At 42.1% G+C, this 19,619-nt stretch overlaps 1 protein-coding gene across 2 annotated transcripts; it reads right to left on the reverse strand.

The window, feature by feature from the left end:
- Positions 1 to 5,820: 5,820 nt before the first annotated feature.
- On the reverse strand, positions 5,821 to 16,912 carry RCN2 (reticulocalbin 2). Of its 2 annotated transcripts, none has more exons than XM_032700396.1 (7): positions 16,772 to 16,912; positions 16,568 to 16,673; positions 13,739 to 13,935; positions 11,139 to 11,240; positions 10,203 to 10,299; positions 8,399 to 8,541; positions 5,821 to 6,638 (listed from the first exon to the last, which is right to left on the reverse strand). In XM_032700396.1, exons 1-7 carry the CDS (start codon positions 16,889 to 16,891, stop codon positions 6,486 to 6,488), a joined length of 918 nt encoding a protein of 305 aa, XP_032556287.1. In that variant the 5' UTR covers positions 16,892 to 16,912; the 3' UTR covers positions 5,821 to 6,485. The 2 variants fall into 2 exon arrangements, with proteins under 2 accessions (XP_032556287.1, XP_032556286.1); XM_032700395.1 differs by having other exon boundaries at positions 11,139 to 11,252.
- Between the last annotated feature and the right edge of the window lie 2,707 nt (positions 16,913 to 19,619).

Genomic DNA, 19,619 nt, shown 5'->3' on the forward strand with positions numbered 1-19,619 from the left:
CTAAGGACAAAGGAAGATCCATCATCTTTGACAGGGGACGCCTTGCAACCAATTGGAAGAAATGGAAAGCCCCTTTTCAGAGAAAAGAACCCTTTTTAGGCAAAAATAAATATATTAAACTTATCTGAAAAAGGGTGGGATTTTGTGAAACTATAAAATGTATAAGATTTACACCCACAGTGTCTTTTTCCCCAGAAATTCGGTGAGAGGAAGACCCGGCGCGCCGAATAAATTCTTCCTGGTTTCTTTGTTCCCTGAGTTTATGCCACCTTTCTAAATTTAAAAGAGGGCTTTTTCCCACACCACCCGTGGCTGCAGAAGAGCTCAGGCCTCTCGTGCAGGTGTCCTGGTGAGCTGTCTGCAGTGAGCTGCTGTGAGTCGCAGCCCTGGCTCTGATGAAGCAGAGCTGCTGGGCAGACCCTTGGGCCACTGCTCACACCTCCCAGCAGTGCTGGGTCATGTCCAGGGGGTGCCACGCCTTGCAGGGATCATCAGGCTTTGCAAGGCTCTAAAACAGGGAGAAAATTCTCTCTTACCCTGTCCTCTAAACAGGAACAAGACAACACGGCCTCCAGGTCTGAAATGCCGTATGTCGGGACTGGGTGATTATTTTGATGTGAGTGGCCTGAATTTTACAGAGGCTGGAAAGGCTGAGCCTGGCAGAGAGCCCTGTGGGGCTGAGGGAAGGGGGACAAAATCAATGCTGCTAATTGCTGTAATGCCTTCTGCTGAAACCACCTGGAACAGCCTGAAATTTCCCCCTACAAAAGAGTGATAGCGATACCTTTGTGCCAAACAGAAGCATTTTCGGTGGGCAGAGGGTTGAGACAGTTTTCAGGATGCTTTGGAAACCTGCAGGGCCTTTCATCCCCACTTCCTCAGTCCCTGAACAGGGCTTTTCACCTCACCTTCACCTATGGCTCCACTCAGAAATTTAGCAAAGGCAATAACCAGCCTTAAGTGCAACTGTTCCCCAGCAGCTGCTGCAGCTCCTGCTCAGCACCACTCTGAGAGGTTAAAAATCAGGTTTTCTGTTTGATAAGGCCAAGAATACGTTTCCACAGAGGGGTTTTTTTCCCCCTCAGTAATTAAATTGTTTGGCAGCAGAATGTACCATTTGGATCTCTTCTGTAGTGGAAAGTGATGAAAAGTCTGATTTTTTTTAAAAAAAGTCTGTATTAAAACCCCTCAAGTTTTGTAGTTCATTAGAATGGAAGTTAATTTTTAACTATATACTGCTTTGAGCAAAGCTTTTTATCAGGGATCTGGGTGGCAGGTTTGGACTTGACAGTAGGTAAAGTATGAAAATAGCATCTACAAACATGTTTTTGCTCATCCAGGGCTACAAGAAAGACATTCTTCACAGTGAATGTTTCTGATTTTGGGGAGTCTGAGGGAGTAGGCAGTAAACATACTTAGATTCTACACAGAAAGAGGATGAAGGCAACTGTGAGAAGTATTAAGGCAGTGTATAAAGGGGTGCTGAACACTCAGATAACCCAGGTGTTAAGCTGGCTGTAATTTGCAAAACTCCTCGGGTGTATTGTGGTCCCCTTGGAATCATTGTTTGGGAAAAGCAAACGGAGAGTAGAAGGCACTTGTGCCTCTACAGCCACGACATCTGTGAGACAGAGCTCACAGCCATGGCTGGGAGGCATCAGGAGCAAAGCAGAACAGTCCAGCCTCTGGTGTCTCTGCAAGCCCTGCAGCCTGGAGACACCAGCACCAAGGAACCCCTTCCAGGGGAAAACCAGGCCTAAAACAGCCCCACATTCCAGCTGCTGGGCTGGGCCTGCTGCTCCTATTGCCACACAAATGCATCTCCAAACTTCCCAGCGACAAATGTTAGGGGCTTGCAAATTATCTACAATCGTGCCAATTTAAACATTTCCAAATCACCTCCTGTGGGGAGCCAATCTCTGTTTCCATGGAAACAGAAACGGCAGCCTCTCAGCATCCAGCTGGGTTTGTTCCAGCTCCTCTGGACCATCCATGGCTGGGCTGGGAGCTGGCTCAGTGTCTCCCAGACCCTGTGACATCGGCCCTGAAAAGCTCTCCTTTGATTCTTTCAGAAGGAACTATTGTAACACCCTTCCAAAAGCTCTGTTCCACAAAGCAAGACAGCCCTGCTGGTATTTTGCTTTAGTAAAATCAATAATTAACATAAAGATTAATTGCACAGACTACGTTCTTAACCCATCTCTAGCATTTCAGAGCTGTTTCTAGCAGGGGCCACCCCTGACAGGTGGAGCTTGTGTTTTACCCAAGACAATCACAGTCTTTGCTGTAATTACAAAGAACTGGATTTCCTCGAAAATTAACACTGTGATACTTTGTGTATCGCGGAAACTTGGGGCTTTTTGTGCTCAGGATGTGTTTAAACATGGTTAGTGACCATTCGAGCCCCCAAAAATGTTTCAAATGCAAAAAAAGGAGAAGAGGAACTGTGGAAAGTGCAGTGTCACTGGAGGCTTGAATAACACAAACAGGATTTGGTAGTTCTTGGGAGAAAAGTACTTTGTGAAAGAGAAAATGAAAATATTTAGGTTTCTATCTCCCCTTCTGGTCATCACTTCAGGCACCTGCTGAAATAGGTTTTTTATTTCTCTGCATTTTTTGGTATGCTTTCTCCATGCCATTAATTCAAGGGAAATCACTACTTATTTGCAAGTACTGCATATTCATTAGCCAAGCAGGCAGTGCCTGAGGCACTGAAGATGTTTCCACAGCTCAGAAAGGACCCTTTGCATGCTGCTGTTCTCAACAGAAAGCAGGCTCCAGGTTCACAGGAATGGTGGGCAGCAGCTCAGGATACACTGTGCCAAAATAAGATTGTTAGCTGGTGTTTTGCCACAGTCTCACCTGGAGAGCCAGAAAGAGAAACAGGGAACTGGTAAAAGCATTTTGCAGCATTTGTGCTTTCTGTAAACCTGAAATGCCAGAAATTTGGATCAGTTGAATCACCCCACAGCTCAGAAGTGACTACACTGGTGTTTTAACATTGCAGTGTCATGGCTTTCCAGCACTGTTCCTATTGAAAACAAGGTCCATTAGTGGCTTTCTCAAAACAATTCAGCTTTTTCTTTACTTACAGTGAATTACTTGTGGATTGGTTTCTCAGCTTCTTCCTTTTTGCTTTGATAATCAGTGGGGCTGGTAAAGTAACTTCATGAGCAAGTATTTCCTTACCCCTCTGCTCAGAAATGTTGGTGCAGCATTTATGCAGCATAAAGGATTTTGCTTTAAGGACCAAACTGCAGTGAAATTACCCTTTAATGTGACTTTTCTTGTTGTGAGAAAGGCACAACACACTTCACCCTCTGTAGAGAGAAGGTATATTTATATATCCATGTGATACACATGTTGTAACAAGAATAACTGCTACCTTAAAACTCACATTAAGGTCAGTGTTTGCCTTCTGAGGGGTTTTTCTTGTATTTCCAGCGAGCTCTGGTTTTTCAAAACAGAGGAGGAAAGGACAGTGGGTAGCTGGAAATTCTGTGTACTCCAAATCACAATCTATAGAGAAATAAATACACATTGCCAAGTGGTTTATACAGGATCACTTTAAACAGGATTATTTGTGCCTCCTGCTGTGCTTTCAGTAGGAGGTGTGTTTGTAGATACTGAATTTATCTGCTCTGTGTTCAGAAACCTCTGCAATTCTAAGCTCTGTAATATTGACACTTCATCTACCTGCTGTCCCATTATCCTCCCTTTGCCCTATTCCCTGACATTCTTACATGCAATGTTTGTTTAGAAATCAAATTTTGCTAGATCCTTGGCTTTAGAGGCAGAAAGATTTCAGGCCAAGCAGAGCAATTCTGTTCTCTTTATAGACTTCAGCTTATATTTGTTCCTCTGAAAGTCCTCTGTCCAAAGAACCATCCTCGTGTGCATTCCCACAGAACTGGGCACTCCCTTGAACCTGGGGTGACTCATTTTGGGGATGACCATGAGGTTACCTTCCCAACCAGAATGCTCAGCCTCTCTCTAAGAAAGTTATTACATGGGGACAGGGTGCTTTAACCAGCTTTAGTATTGGAATTGGGAATAACTCTGCATATGCTGCTCACAACGTGAGATCAGAGGTACCAGGGCAGAGACCTTCAGGATCATGAGGCCTCTTCACCTCAAAACACAGAAAATGTGACACTTGACCTTCACCAGATTTCTTCCTGCTCTTTCTGTAAGTCAAAGCTAAGGTTTTAATTCGGAGTTTGAGCTTTTGGGGCTTTTTTTGGACTGGCTGTTTTGAGCTGTTCCAGCTGACCACAACCTGAACAGTGCCCATAACCCTTCCAGGGGTGGAAATCACACAGTTTAACTGAATAAAGGCTCATTCCTCCAGTGGGGGTTCTGGGATGAAATGTGGCATCAGCTGAATCTGCTCTTGCTTTCTAAAATATCCCAACAACCTGGCTTTGTTTGGTGAGGTTTGTGATTGCTGAGAAAATAATCAACAGGTGTGGGACAGACATGGGGTCTGTCCCTAAGGAACCAGGCACAAACAGTCCCACAGTTTTCCAAAGTCTGGCTTCTTGGCTCTCACTGATCTCTGCTGTGTGTGTTGCTGGAGGAGGTACAGAGATGCCTAAGGTAGAACAGTGTGAATGCACTATTGGGCTTCCAATCCCAAAGTGAAGGAAGCCTAATTTTAAAAATATTATCACAAAGCAAAGGAAGCCTGCATTGCTTTACCCTAGGAATTACAGAAACCTTCACCAGGATGCAACAGTATTACAGGATTTTGCTCTTCTCTGGTTACACTAACAATTATATTGGGTTTTTTAAAATACTAGTTTTCCACACCCTTAACAATAAGAGCTGCAAAGTGAGGAGGGCAGTAGTTCTGTCTTGCAGTGAGCTAAACTCTAACACCACCTAACATGACTAGCTTAGAGAAATATTAAAATTAAGCAATAAGTTGGATGTTTGGCAAAGAGAAAACATCCAATTTGAGGTGTATTTCAAACCAACAAAGATCACAACAATTGTTTTAATATTCCTGAGCACACTGGATTTCTTAGACTTTAAAAAAAAAAAATAAAGTCAGATCCCACCACCACCATGGCAAGAGTTGTACTCACATTCCCAGGAACTGAAATAAACAAATATGGGCAGAAAAAACCCCAACCCCTAAAATTGAAAAAGTGTTTTGAAAGCGTATGTAGTTTTGCTCTGCATCAAAATTTCTAACATTCTACTGGTGACACATCAACACTTCTGCCAAAAGGAATTCCCTCTTTGTTCTGAGCATAATTAAGAGGTGGTATATTGGGAAGAAAACAAGGCAGAACTCAATAAAGAGAGAGCTGGGAGGAAGGAAAGCATTAGTCAAGGATAACACAGAGAGAGCACTCCAAGGAGTTAGTTCTAGGAATTAAAAAGCCCTAATACACACCCCACAAGCTGTTCTGAGAAGCTTTGTCTTTGTTTGGAACACTCAGCTCATTTCTGTGACTTTCCAGGAGATAAAAGTGAATATACAGACTCTCCCAACCTGAATCTGTCATGCCATTAACCTTTCAGACTGTTTCAAACAATTACACAGTGGGGCAGTACTCACTTGATGCCTTAAGATTCCACATACCACAAATTAAAAACCAAACCAAACACAATTGCTTCTGCAAACTTGTCCAGAAAATGGTAAATGCACACGCTGCTGTTTTTGAATCCTCTTTAGGATGCAGATGAGATGATGTGTCTCTGGTTGATAAAGCCAAGAATGTTGCCACTGTACATTATGCACATTGCTCACACCTCAAGCAGTTGCTGTGGGTGACCCACAGTAAGAAATAAATGTACAAAACGCAGAAAGACAGAATATTTTAAGTTTTAATCCAACAAACGAACAGGGTCTTGACACAGTAAAATACCATTATATTGCTAATGCTGTAGAATTGTACGTTAAAAACAATTATTGTCTATAGATGTAAAAATAGCAAGTTTTATGATACAGTAAAACACAGTATAGAAACCATTTAAAATTAAGTAGAAACCTCTTAAACAATTGAGGCATTAATCTAAGTGTTTCTCCAAAGGTATTAAATAAACCACAGTTAATACTGACTCTAAACATCCTCCCACCTTCCCCACTCCCCCCTCCCCAATTAAACTGATTAGAAAAATAGTAGTCTCAGTTACTACATTTTGTATTCTTTCAGAACCATTTAGATTCTCCATTTTCTTCAAGTACAGTAGAACAACTCTTCACAATACAGTACTACCCCGAAGTAATTTATTTCCCAACGTTACAGAGTTTTGGAAGTAAGTATTTCAGATTAATTTTGAAGGCTAGAAGAGGCCCAGGAAGTCTGCAGGGGGGGCAATTAAATTCTGAATGCAAATTATTTACACAACCATTAGTGTACTGTAATTACAGCATAAAACTTGCAACACGGCTGATGGATGCTTTTCACAAAAGCTCCAAATGAAAGAAAGGGGGGAAAAAAACCAAAACAACAGATTACAAAATAAATAATCTAAAGTTCTTCATGGTAGAAACGTTCATCATGAAGCTGCCTACCATAATCTGTTGCTTCGCTGTTGAGAAACAAATCCTGGTTCTTAAGAATTTCTGCTTCAGAAAGTTTTTTGTCATCATTCAAATCCATCTCTTCAATGAGGTGAAGAGCCTGCAAAAGAAATGGAACACCACGTGCACCAAGTTAAAACAATTGTGATTTTTTTTGCTTATTTATGTATTGTAAAAGGAGGGGAGTTCAGCAGCAAAACAAAGAAGCCACTGCAGAATATTTGAGCTGTAGCTCATTCACCAGTGTTACACAGTTCAAAGCTAACAGGCTGTGCAGCAGCTCAACTGCACCCATTATTTCAGAGAAACAGGAGTCCTGGTATTACATGGGCTTTGTTTTCATTTGCTGAACATCTACAAATACAGGAATTTAGAGAATCCTTCTCTTCCCATTTTTTCTGATTGGTTTGGCTCAGTGTAACTGAGCCAAAAATAACGGGGACTAACGTCAGCCAAGCAGATTTTAAAAGCACTCTGTGTGGCAGAAGCTGCAGGATTAATATGACAAACATCTTGGTAAACACACATCAATTCCTGAAAATGAAATATATAGTATTTTTTCTATTTTTATGTTATTTAGCTACCAGGCTTCTCAAGTCATTTTGAAATGCCAAAAAGAAACCGTGACATTCAGCTTTCAAACAGCAGTTTATGACTGAAGTCAATGCTACCTTCTCTTCAGGACAGGTGACTTTGCCAAGCCTTTATATTAAGCAAAGAAAAAACCCAGCAGGTTAGAGAAACAAATACAACAAATTATTTCTTGCAGAACTGAGCTATCACTACAGCACAGCCTTGCTGTAAGCTAAAATTTGCATCAATAGCTAAGAACAGCTGAAAAAACCCAAACCAAGCCAACTAAGAGGTATGAACAGACTGAGCACCACACAGAATTCATGTCACAACAGGGCTATTTCTAAGAATCAACCACCCTCAAGAGTCAGATGTCAAAAGAAGGCTGTGCAGAGGCTCACAGAGCCCCAGCCACAAAAATACTCCTCGAGCAACTGAAAGGCTCCAGCAGGGCCAGACACACGAGACACTGCGGCTGCCACGGGGCTCTTCTGTCACCAAGAGCTGAGACAGGCAGGGCTGGCAGCTCAGAAATGAGACCAAGCAGCTCCTCTCTTTCCCAAGAACCACAGAACCTTGGGAAGACCTGTTGTTCCTGCCATTCTGAACACCAAAATCCCCCAGTGTAAAGGAAAGACAAGGAAAATTCAGATAAAAAGTTACTAGTGGAAAGGCAGAAATCCTCTCTACTGCAGCCCAGCACTGTAAACTGCTACAAAAAAATAGAGATAGCTAAAATGAGAATCCACTTAAAAGCTATTATGGTGTTCTACCACTGATTAAACCATTTTAATTATCATCATCAAAGTTTGCTTTACACCATCTTGAATCACAGAGTATTTCCATTTTCTTGTACTTAAGTTTTTAGTTCTACAAATTATGGTGATTTATCCAGTTACAAGAATCACAATCAGATTCTTTTTTTCAAAATTATGAAGCTTCTTTTGGTAGTACATCTCATTAGATTTACCTACAATAACTAAAAAATTACTTATTAAAATGCTGTACCCTTGAGTCAAAGCAGATAAGCTGTTTAAACATGTAGAAAAGCACTTTGCTCATTCAGAAACACTCACACAATTAGTAGGAACTTCACATTTGCCTAATGCAGGTAAAGGACCTGCACTCCTTGTCAAACTGAAGAGAGGTTAAAAATATATGCAAAGATCTAACATTCATTTTCAGTAACTATGACATGATAAACCTGAATGCTTCTACCATTTTGTTGTGATACCTTCACAGTTCTCCTGCAGTAGTTAAACCCTAAAGAGCAGCCAAAACACCCACCTCCTCTTGTGCAATACCCTGATTATTGGGTACTATCCAGGACAGCAGCTCTTGAGGGTTGAGTTTTCCATCATGATCCTTGTCATAGTCATTCACAAAACGATCCTTCTCAACAAGTATCCACTCTGGATCTTCCCTTGCAGCTGGTAAGACACAGTTGTCACATTTAAAGCCACTCTTCACCTTAAAGCAGGTGTTTTCACCTTTTCTCCTAAGCAAATTCACTTAATCTCGTAAAACATAACACAGAAGTGATGTCACTAAGCAAAGACAAACCTTAATGGGCAGAGGAGAGTAGGGAAAGTAAATTCATTTACTGTTGGTATTTATTTATTTGCACACTTGTTTTGTACTTACCCCATGCACTGGCATTGCACAGCCCACCCAGCAATCCTAAACTTATCTCTAGCTCTTCAAGAAATTCAGAAGCAATTCACCAAACTGATAAATATTGCAGACAAACATGAACAGGTATTAAGACTTTCTAGACCTTATGAATGTCAAAAGTATCACAAGCAGATAAGTAAGTTTAAAAATAATCAGGATTCTACTGTAAAAGAATAAAAAAGAATGAAGTCTCTCCTTCCTTTCTAACATTTACTTTTGCAAGTAGATTATCTCTTAATGTCACAATTCACCATACACTGTTGCCCAAAACCACAAGACAGTTATGAAATCAGAGTCACCACGTAGCCTAATTAGTCATTTTAAAGTGTGCTGGAGGAGCACTACCTGCAGAACAGAGAAGGCCTTTTGGAGGAAAGCTGAAGTAGCTTGTACTGATTCTGAATTCTTGCAAACAAGTCGTAATGCAAAGCTGTTATCTTCTCTATTACTGCAACAATTTCACTCCTTTCCAACAGCTTTGTACAGAGTGGCTTAGAAAAGCTTTCTTTCAAGTCAGAGCAGGAAAAAGATAAAGAACCCTGTAGTTGCATCAGAGACCTACTGTTTTTACTGGCTCTGGCAAACAAATATGGTCATAAAGGTGAAATTCCAGGTGGCTGACTGGAGTGGAATAAAACAGACTATTCCCCTGTTTCTCCATATCCTCATGTGGCTTAAACAATTTTTCTCAGCTATGATACCATTCAAAATTGGCACTCCTTAGGGCCAAGCAGACTTTCCACATAACTGAAGTTAAAGGGCTTTTTGGAACAGGAGGACTTATTTGTCATAACTCGTAGTGAATTAAATATGGTGTGTAAAATATTTATCCATGAATGTTGATTAATACCAGATAAGTGCCCTTTTTTTCTTGTTAAAGAAAGAACAGGTCAAATTTAAGAAAGGGCAAGAGTGGGGAAAAAAACCCCCATAACAAACCAAAAAGTGAAGGCAAATATCAGGCTTCTGATCTCTGGTACAGAACTGACTCCTTCCCTTCCCCTCTCCTGTTACACACCTGGCTCCCCCTTCCAAAGCCGGGCTCAGAGCTGCCTGCTGGAGCTGATCAAGCCCAGGGAAGTTTAACCTTCCATCCCTGCTGGCTGGGTTTGCAGATGTGTTCAGTAATACTGCACCTTATCTCAGCTGTATCCCTTGTGCTCAGGAATAAACTTCAGTCTTTAGGAAAACAAGAAACAACTTGCAGGGAAACAGCAGAATGGGCCACACACAAAGTACTGCCAAATACACACGGGGCAGACTGAAATAATGAGCTCAGTTCCAGGAAACAGAATTATACTAACACAGTCAAATGTGACTCTGAATCTGTAGGTATGAAAAGCTGAAAATAAAGGTGCACCCAAATCAAAAGCTTTTGTTAGTTCCCTCTTTCATGCCCCCTCCCTTTGTTCCTTACTTGGGTCTCTTCTGTAATCACCAAGGAATTCGTCCAGGCTGACAAATCCATCACCATCTTTATCATGTTCTTCTAAAGCCTCCTGAATGACAAAGTCCTTTTGTACACATACAAAGAGCAAAATTAGCAACTCATAATCAAGAGAAACAGCACTGAATCATTTTAGAGCAATAAGGAATTCTTTAAAGGAAAGACTCCCTCATTTCAAATCTCCTTTTCTGTTTTATGTAGGCTGGTGCAGTAATTGCTTCCTGAGCAATAAAACAGATCTGCTCTTAGGAGTTTAGAATGTCAGGTTTCATGAAAACCAAATCTGAAAGGTGGAATCCTTCAACATAATTCAAAACTAAAAAAGCAGCTGAGAAATATGAATATGCACAAAGCTCTATCATCTCATTTTCACTTTTCTTTTTTCATGTGATGGATTCACTAATTTGCATTTTTGCAATTTAATTGAATTGTTATAATTGGTTTGTCTTTTGTCCTGTGTTTCCCAGTGAAGCCCATCCTGTATTTCTGCCTTCCCTTGTTTGTCCATAACTCTGTGCTGTGTACACACAAACAAAGGCTGTTTACAGATCACTCCTCCTGGAAGCTGGCTCTGGCACCAGAGAGCTAAAACCGAAAGCTAAAATCTCACTGATGTATTCCCACCCTAACAGGGTTGAGAGGTGGCTATGTCAGTCCAATTCCATAAGTTTGGGATAGCTGTGAAACAGCTTCAAAGATTTCAAAGGAGAGCACTGATCTCCTGCTCCAGCTCCTGACCTCCAGCACCGGATCCTCAACACACCACCTGATTTTTAACCTGGGCTGTACAAGCAGTGTCCAAAACTGCTCCACAGCCCACTTCCTGTGGGACTGGGGCCAGGGCATGAATAAAAAAGGTGCTGCATCTACAGGCAGAGGCTGAGGCAGACACTGGCAGGATCTCACCGTCATGTATTCCACCTCCTCGGGGTGCTCGAAAGCCACGTACTCCTCCACGGTCAGGGCAGGGACATCATCGCGATTGGCTTTCTCAAAACGCTTTTTCTCCTTTAAATGAAGCTTAGAAAATAGATTTAGTTAGAGCCCTTAATGGAAAGGAAAAACAACATTATAGTAGTTTGGCTATAAGCTCATTAGATTATTAATTGTTTCACGTTACCTACTCATATTGCACTGATGTTATACCTTCACTAAAAAGAGCTAATTGAGAGCAAGGAGAACAACACTCTTAATTGAGGTTTTATTCTAAGAATTGCATAAAACCCTCTTTGTTTTTCTTTTTAATTTAAGGAGCCATTTAAAACATACTCTTAGCCAAGGCTTCAGAAACACAAAAGGGAGATAATGAAAAGACCAACAATCCTTATTTCCATACATGCATCCTCTCCTAAAAGTCCCCAATTCCCAAAGTAACCAAGTGGAGTACAATGTTTATAATTAACGGCAGCCACTGCAAACTCCAAAATTTACATTTTAAGAACATTTAACCTTCTGGATCTATATCTTACTTATATCAAGGGCTGTCTGTAGTTCACAGAAAGTCTTGAAATATCACATGTGTAAAATGTCTTTTCTGAAGCCATTTTAAAGGCTGAAGGATTTGCCAGATTCCTTTATTACAAGACTGCTGTCCATTACACCTGAGAATTTCAAAGGAAAGTCACTTCTCTAACCTGTTTTAAGTACATATATTACCATGTCTTTAAAAAAGAAATGATATCCACAATAATCAGTCAAGTTCTTATTCCTGAATGTCTGCACCTCCCATTTCTGTATGTCAAATTTGAAAAAATTTCCTCACTTCATTTTACACAGTCACTTTAGACAAAATACAGACCCCCACCATTAAAAACTGATCTCTGCTCCAACTGCACGTGACATGAACTAGAATGACCTTGGAATCCCATCATTAAGTGTGTTGTGCTCTCAGTGTGACTCTGATCTGGGTGAGGGAGCAGCCAGAAAATCATAGTTCTTAAATGCTCTAAAAAACAACCATTTGAAATTGCACTTCTCATTTATATCCTATCTGCTGACACTTCTCTCAAAATTAGGCTAACCTGAAAAACACAGAGAGTAATGTAACAAATGAAGGATAAGATCTTAAATATTCTTCAAAGTAGTTTAATTTTCTTAGAGAGAGGCTGACCTTCGCTGAGGGTTTAACCAGGAAGGCAGTTCAGAGGGACTGGCTACAGAGAGTACTAGACTGCAACATAAACTTGCCCTATTGAGGGACAGCCTGGTTTTCCAGTGATTTTTGGGAAGTGATGAACAAGGCTGCCACCTTTTGGTAAACTCCTGTGGTTACTCGATGTCAATTCTAAATCAACACCCAATCTTACTCTTCCATTTTGATCAGAGCAGGCCCACTAATTTCCAGATGTAAGGAAAATGCTGAGGATGGCTGACTTATGGTACTTGTACAATGCTGCTCATTTTACAGCCCATGTTGAAGGAGTCAGCAAGGACAACCCAGCAGGCAGTCAAGTCACACCATTAACTAAGCAACCAGTTCTAACTCAGCTTGTGTATCTATAGCTCTGTTTAGATCTGTGGTGGCAATATCTCAAACATGGGATCAGTATTTTGATTGGCAGTTCCACTGAAAATCTTGTTTTATTTAAAAGCTATGGAATTATTCAGTTAGGTTAAGCTTTACAGTTTGTTTCCTCAATGTGTGTAAAATCCTCTCCCCACAATTTTAGTTTCACTTCTGTCAACATCCTATATTATCTACCTCTATTTTACTAACAACATAAAAAGCAATCCTCACAGAAAAAACACCTCAGGCCAGAACAGTCTAAACACTTATTTATTCTCTTTTTGGGAAACATTTACATGTACTTATAAATGTGTAACTTGAAAGTTTTGCTATGTGGTGGTGAACCTCCCCTGCCTTTCTTGCCTCTCTCCTTTCCCCTTTTATGCATCTGCTTTGGCAGACGAGACTAACTCATAACTTCTGTGTTTAGACATCCATTTCTAGCTACAGGAGTTTCATTATTATTGCTAAAACTGTCTGAATTGCTATTGCTTTCTCTGTGGGCCTCTAATGGACAGGCAATGTTACAGCAGGCTACACTGATACCCCACACTGAGTGCTTGAGCAGCAACCAAAACAGTGGCTAGAACAGTGCAGTAAAGGGGTTAAAGAGTTTCCTTCTCCTCCACCAGCAGTGGTCCTGGCCCCTGCTGAGGGCAGGACACTGTCAGGCTGCAGACCCAACCCAGTGGATTGGAATCTTGTTTTAAGGTGATGGCTGGAGACTGGGCTCTGTCATAAAAGGACTGTTGACAGACTTACACTCCACTCAGCCAGCAAAACACACTCAGGGGGTACCATTTCATTGTGTCTTAATTTTGTTGGTAGCAGCTTTAATACTCCATTACTTTCCTTTAATTACTCCCCCATCTCAGATAGCAGAAAGTGTTAAAACATATGCCAGCTGCTCTGCTTCCTCTACCCATCTTGTTCCGTCACAATAAACAAAAATTGCTGCCTTTTGCCAACAGTTACAGAAACTGCTGCTGAAACATTTTACCTGTCGAAATGATTCTTCTTCTTGATCCTCCAGGACAGTGTTCTCATCAAAATCAATTACACGATCGTACATTTGCAAATTGTACTCCTTCCACGACACCAATCCATCACCATCCTTGTCATAGTCACTGAAGTGTTGCTTTGCTTCTTGTGTAACATAATGCTTAAAAGACTGCTGTATCCAGGAGCTCAGCTCATCTGTGGAAAGCATTAAAAATAAAATAAAACAGAGTCATCTGTACTGTGAGAACTGGAAAGTACCACAGATCTATTCCATCTGGATTACACTCTGCAGCTGGGATGTAAGCATGTAGGTAAGAGGTTTTAGTTAAAGCAAACCAGTCTGTCTCCTCCATGCTCAGGCTTTTTCCAAGTTAACTGAATGAGGACACAGATCCCAGCAGCAGACTTCTGGTTCTTTTTTGTAATGATTATGTGGCCACATCTGAAGCAAATCAACACCATGGCATCCTTTTTTCCCCTTTTCTTTATGAAAATGATGCTGAATATGGCTTAGACAGACAGCTCTAAGTGTAATTTGGTACCCCAAAAAACCACTGTTCTCATCAGTCTGGGGTTTCTTCTGAAAAATCCACAAACTGAAATAAAACTCAATTTACTGCCATTGCCTTAATTACCCAAAATAAAATATTAACAGCTATTTTCCCTTTACCTGGGGCTGAAATCAAGCCTTACATAGTTTGGAAAGGCTTTTAAGCTGCTTGTTTTAATAGAAATGTGGCTAAAAGAAATAAAACTTAATATACCAATGAATTGACACAAATACATTAAAGTTACTTTATTTCCAGAAGACTGTGAGAACATATTCTCTCAGTATCTCTCAGTTATTTTCAAGTGCCCAGAAGGGAAAGACATCTTACTCTGCATTGCAAAAATTACGTATCTAAATCAACTCAACTGAAATCCTGCTCTGAAGATTCATGATGACTAATAAAAAAATCCTATAAAAATTACTACTTTGATGCAGAAAAATCTTACAGCATTTTTTAAATACTAAAGTATCTTATCCTGTCATTCTTGACAGAAGCATCAATACAACCTCACTAGATTTAAATCTCTTTGAAAAGCAGCAAGAGATTCTTAAAAATACATTTTGAGTACTGCACTTGTATTAGCAAAGGAACCAGGTTTGTAACAGAGTCTGTGAGTTGACTGAACGTGCAGAGGTGTGTGGGCACCAAGGCTCGTGCACAGACCAGCACTGCCTTACAAGAAACTGCAACATCATTTCTTAAAGATGGGCAATATGTGATTTATGGTTTAGGACCCAGCATTTAAGGCATCAGGCACAGCCATCTGGACACATAATGTCCAGTGCCATTAATCAGAAATATTTATTGCTCCAACATATATCCCATCTTCTGTCTCTGTCAGCCTCCAAATGGAGGCACCATTAATATGGAAAAAGTTCTCAAGAAGAATTTTGCAGTACTGAGAAACAACTGAGCTGAAAAAAAATCAGTACCATAAGTTTCTTAGTGTTAAAACACATTCCACTGTGAGTTTTCCTCTGGGAAGTGAGAGCAATTCAAGTCTTCATTAGACTGAGAACCAGATGCAATATATGGCATAAGGATGGAGTATGGGTGGAATTCCTACACTTTAAATAGACTTTTCCCCTGTAGCCTTCACCTTTTGAGCTGCCTGTTCTGTATCACAGGGATTAGCAATCCTGCCAAAGCTACAGACTGTCTCAGCTCCACACAGTCCATGCAGACACACTGAAATAAGGGTGCAGGTCATTAAGTTAAGCATATAAAGTGAAAGACATTCAAGAGAGATAGTTGATCTTGTCTTTAAAACCATATTTTGTCCTCTCACCCAGAAAGCTTCCCACATGTTTTGCTTGATTTTAATGAAACATTACTGCTCTGGCATTTGAACAAGGATTCTGTTAACTTCGTGTCTGCACATGAGAGACTTCACTTGTCAAACTCACAGTAAACCAACAAAAATTAGTTTTAAAATTAAGAGTGTCGTGATGATGTACTGAAAGGAAGGGCCTGAGTTCACCATGAAGTTCATAAGTTTGACTGATAAAAACCAGTCTGGGAAGAGCCATTTGTTACTGTGTTGTGATGAACTATGATCTCTCAATGTCACTGTGTCACTAGGTACTGACATGCATCTATGTGGTATTATGGCTGCAATATTTTCTTTGCATCTTAAACTTGCTCTGAGTGGCACAAACAGGATTACAAACACAGAAATCCATTTGATTCCAAGTAGCTTTAGACGTGCAAAGGTGGTACCTGCAACCTGGTACTGCTCTTACTCACACTAACTCTTCTTGGCCCCAGTTATTCCACCACGAAATCACAGCGTGGGTCAGGTTGGAAGGGACCACAGTGGCTCATCTGGTCCAACCCACCCGCTCAAGCAGGGTTACGCCAGAGCACATGGTACAGGATTGCATCCAGATGGTTCGGGAATATCTCCAGCGAGGGAGACTCCACATCCTCTCTGGGCAACCTGTTCCAGTGGTCACTGCACAGGAAAGAAATTCCTCCTCACGTACAGGTGGAACTTCCTGGGCATCAGGTTCCTCTTGTCCTAGGGGTTGGCACCGCCGAGCAGAGCCCGGTCCATCTTGACACTCCCCCTTCGGGTATTCATACACATCAGTGAGGCCCCTCTCAGTCGCGTGTTCTCGAGTCGAACACAAACCTCCGGGACTCAGACCCCCTCTGTGTGAGCCGGTCGGTGTTTCTAACGCGCCGTGCAAGGGGCCGTGCTGTTTCCCACGGGGATTCTCCCCAGCGCAGGAGCCGCGGGCAGAGCGCGCCTTCCCCCCCGGCCCCGCCGTTACCCTCGCTGAGCAGCCCGTCCGCGTCCGCGTCGATCCTCCTCACGATGCTCCTCAGCCGCCGCTGCTGCTCCTCGGGGCTGAGCCGCGCGTACTCCTCCGCCTCCTCCTGCGGCACAACAACGCGCCGGGTCAGCGGCCCTGCCGGCCCGGCCCGGGGAGCGCCCGCCCCGCGGCCCCGCCGGAGCCCGCCCGCCCCCGGCCCACCTGCCCTCCGAGCAGCGCCTCCCGGTCGTACTCGGCGCGGTGCTGCTCGTTCGCCGCGCCCGGGGCCACCGCCAGGGCCAGGGCCAGGGCCAGGCCCAGCGCCAGCAGCAGCGGCCGCATCGCGCCGCCCGCCCAGAGCGACCCGCGGCGAGGGGCGGGGAGAGGGGCCGGGGGCGGGCGGAGGGTCGGGCCCGCGGCGGAGGGTCGGGCCCGCGGCGGAGGGTCGGGCCCGCGGCGGAGGGTCGGGCCCGCGGCGGAGGGTCGGGCCCGCGGCGGAGGGTCGGGCCCGCGGCGGAGGGTCGGTCTGGGCGGGTCGGCAGCGAGAGCGTTCGTGTTCCTCTCTCTCCTGCCCTGCCCGCGGAAGGCGCCAAATACCGCCCGGGTAGTACCGACAATTTTCCAACTTCTGATCGTCACAGAAGCCTGGCAGACGGAAGTCACTGTTACCAGTGATCACAGCACCGAGCCTGCCAGAGCTCAAGAAGCTTTTGGACAACGCTGTCAGGCACACGGTGTGACTCTTGGGGTGTCCTACGCAGGGCCAGGAGTTGGAGTCTGTGATCCTGATGGGTCCCTTCCAACTCGGCATATTCCATGATTCTGTGATTCCCAGAAGTTCAGGCAAACATCCACAAACCCTGCAAGAGGGAAGGATCAGGAAACAAGCCCTGCAACAGTTTTATACGAAAAGAGAAAGAGAACTTGTCGTGCTTGAGGGCCCAACTCACAAAGAACACTTCTAAGGGAAAAAGAAAAGGAAGTAACGCTTCATAAGAAGTGGATCAATACAAATTTTAATAACTGTTCAACACAGATAATAGAAAGCTGTAAAATAAATTTAACCTCATTGACCACTCAGACAAACTGAAAATACATCGGGTAAATGAGGGGCCTCCCCGGGAATATCATTTCCTAACAGCTGTCACATGAAATTGGAATTGCTCTGATCCCAACCCCACTGAGGTCAAATTAATGATTCTTAGTGGATTGAGATTTATGTAGGACCATCGTTAGATTTGTTATTTCTCCTTTCAATACTAGTGCATTTTCAAAACTCCTCTTTCAACCAGAAAGAAGTGAGATTAACCCACCTGGGTTTCCATGAACACAATAGTTTGAGCAGAGCCCCCAGTTGGTGGATGTTGCCTGCTGTGCTGTCTGGTCCCTTCCGTTGTGACAGCATTGTACTGCTCCCTGGTTCACCTCCAATTCTATTAACTGTGAAGAGCCACGACAGTTCATTTTGAAGATCCAAGAGTAAAATATTGCCATAAATCAGTAAACGTGTTATTGCAATTTCCTGCCCGTATAAGAAATGTCTTTCCATTAAAAAAATCTAATAGTGAGTTAAGTCTAGTACCCTTTATTGGTTTAAATGTCAAATTTCTCACCAGTATTTATATAAATCACATATACAAAATGTGAACTGTCCTACTGCTTGTGGCATGTGTAGCCAAAGCAAATCCTGTAAGCAATCAAAACAGAAATAAGATTTGATTTGTTTCTGAAGTAGCACTGAAGATCCTTTGTCTTCTTTTTCTAATGCACTACTAACACCCCAAAAAACCTCTTTGCTGCATATCTCAAGGGTTGACAAGTGTATCACATTATACCTTTCAGTGCCTAAACAACTGTAACAGCCTCCAAATCACAAACTCAACATTAGATGTGCAAGAGCAAGTTTATTATTATGAAAGTCATATCTTCTATGTTAGGAAAAAATCAGAATCCCAAAAAGAGGGAAAACACAGGAAATCATATTCTTCTCTGTGTCAAAATACAATCCAGACACTTTCCAGCACACAATTAAACCAGTCATATAATAAATTCAAGATCATTCTGGTATGGATGCAGGGAACAAAAAAAAAGAGGCTCTTTTGTTCACACCATTATTTTAACCACGTGCATAACAAATGCATCACTATTTTAAGTTAAGAGGGAGTATCAGTGAAGCTATTTTTACATTAGAATATAAGTCATGCTATATAAAACCTTTTTTATGTGATGAACTTTCTGACTTTTCTGGAAAATCCCCCCTCCCCTCAAGCCAAATTGCATGCAGTCTGCCACAAATCTGTTTGGAGCCACTCTTTTGGTCACAAAGGAATTAATGTTAGAAGGTCATGTTCCACATGACTTCTTCTCTATGAGATCTGCAAATGTAAATCTGGTCCTGTTAGACCGTCAGCCTGAGGACAGTCATCCAGCAGCACAAAAACCAGTTTCTGAAAAGTCATTTCTTGCCAGTGAAGTTATCCATTTGGTGTTTACTGTACGTTTTTGAGATTTCTACATTTCAGTTTTATAAATAACTGCACAACTTGAATAACCCTTAATTTTCTTTACTCTGATGCATGTCATTTATACACTACTAGAATAAATGTATTTACAGGAGTTTTATTTAGATAGGCTTCCATTTTTGACACATTCTCCTAAATTTGTTTTTATCCCGTGTAAAAATTTTAATCTGCATACGAGACAGTTGAGCCTTAAGACCTGCATGCAAAGATTATAGAAATTGTTGATTTTGGCATGTGGATTTGAGTAAGGGAAAAAACTGAGCAACAATTCACTTATAAAGATAATCACATTCAAACACCCTGCATTTGGATTTCAAAGTGACAGTCATTTGCTTTAGTAGTACCCAGATATGACTTTTTGAGTGTTCTAATTGTTTCATATGACCTTGCACTAAGCGTCCTGAGGTATTTTAGACTCTGCAGACATTACTGACCTGTTTTTCTACTTCTTTGCATTTAGTGCCGTTATTAATATCTGAGGAAATAGGTTGTAAAAAGACACTCTTCTGATGTGGTGTCTGATTTGGCATTGACCCAGAACAGCAGGA

The sequence above is a fragment of the Chiroxiphia lanceolata genome, chromosome 12 (assembly GCF_009829145.1).
Source record: "Chiroxiphia lanceolata isolate bChiLan1 chromosome 12, bChiLan1.pri, whole genome shotgun sequence".
NCBI classification, from domain to species: Eukaryota; Metazoa; Chordata; class Aves; order Passeriformes; family Pipridae; genus Chiroxiphia; species Chiroxiphia lanceolata.

Bases quoted from the DNA above. Each gene is read 5' to 3' on its own strand.
- RCN2 (XM_032700395.1), bottom strand. From the start codon at position 16,891: ATGCGGCCGCTGCTGCTGGCGCTGGGCCTGGCCCTGGCCCTGGCCCTG. The intron at 8,542-10,202 runs GTAAGGAACAAA...GTGTCTTACCAG, and splicing joins TGATTACAGAAGAGACCCAA to CTGCAAGGGAAGATCCAGAG. The intron at 6,639-8,398 runs GTGGGTGTTTTG...TTTCTTTTGCAG, and splicing joins AGGGTATTGCACAAGAGGAG to GCTCTTCACCTCATTGAAGA.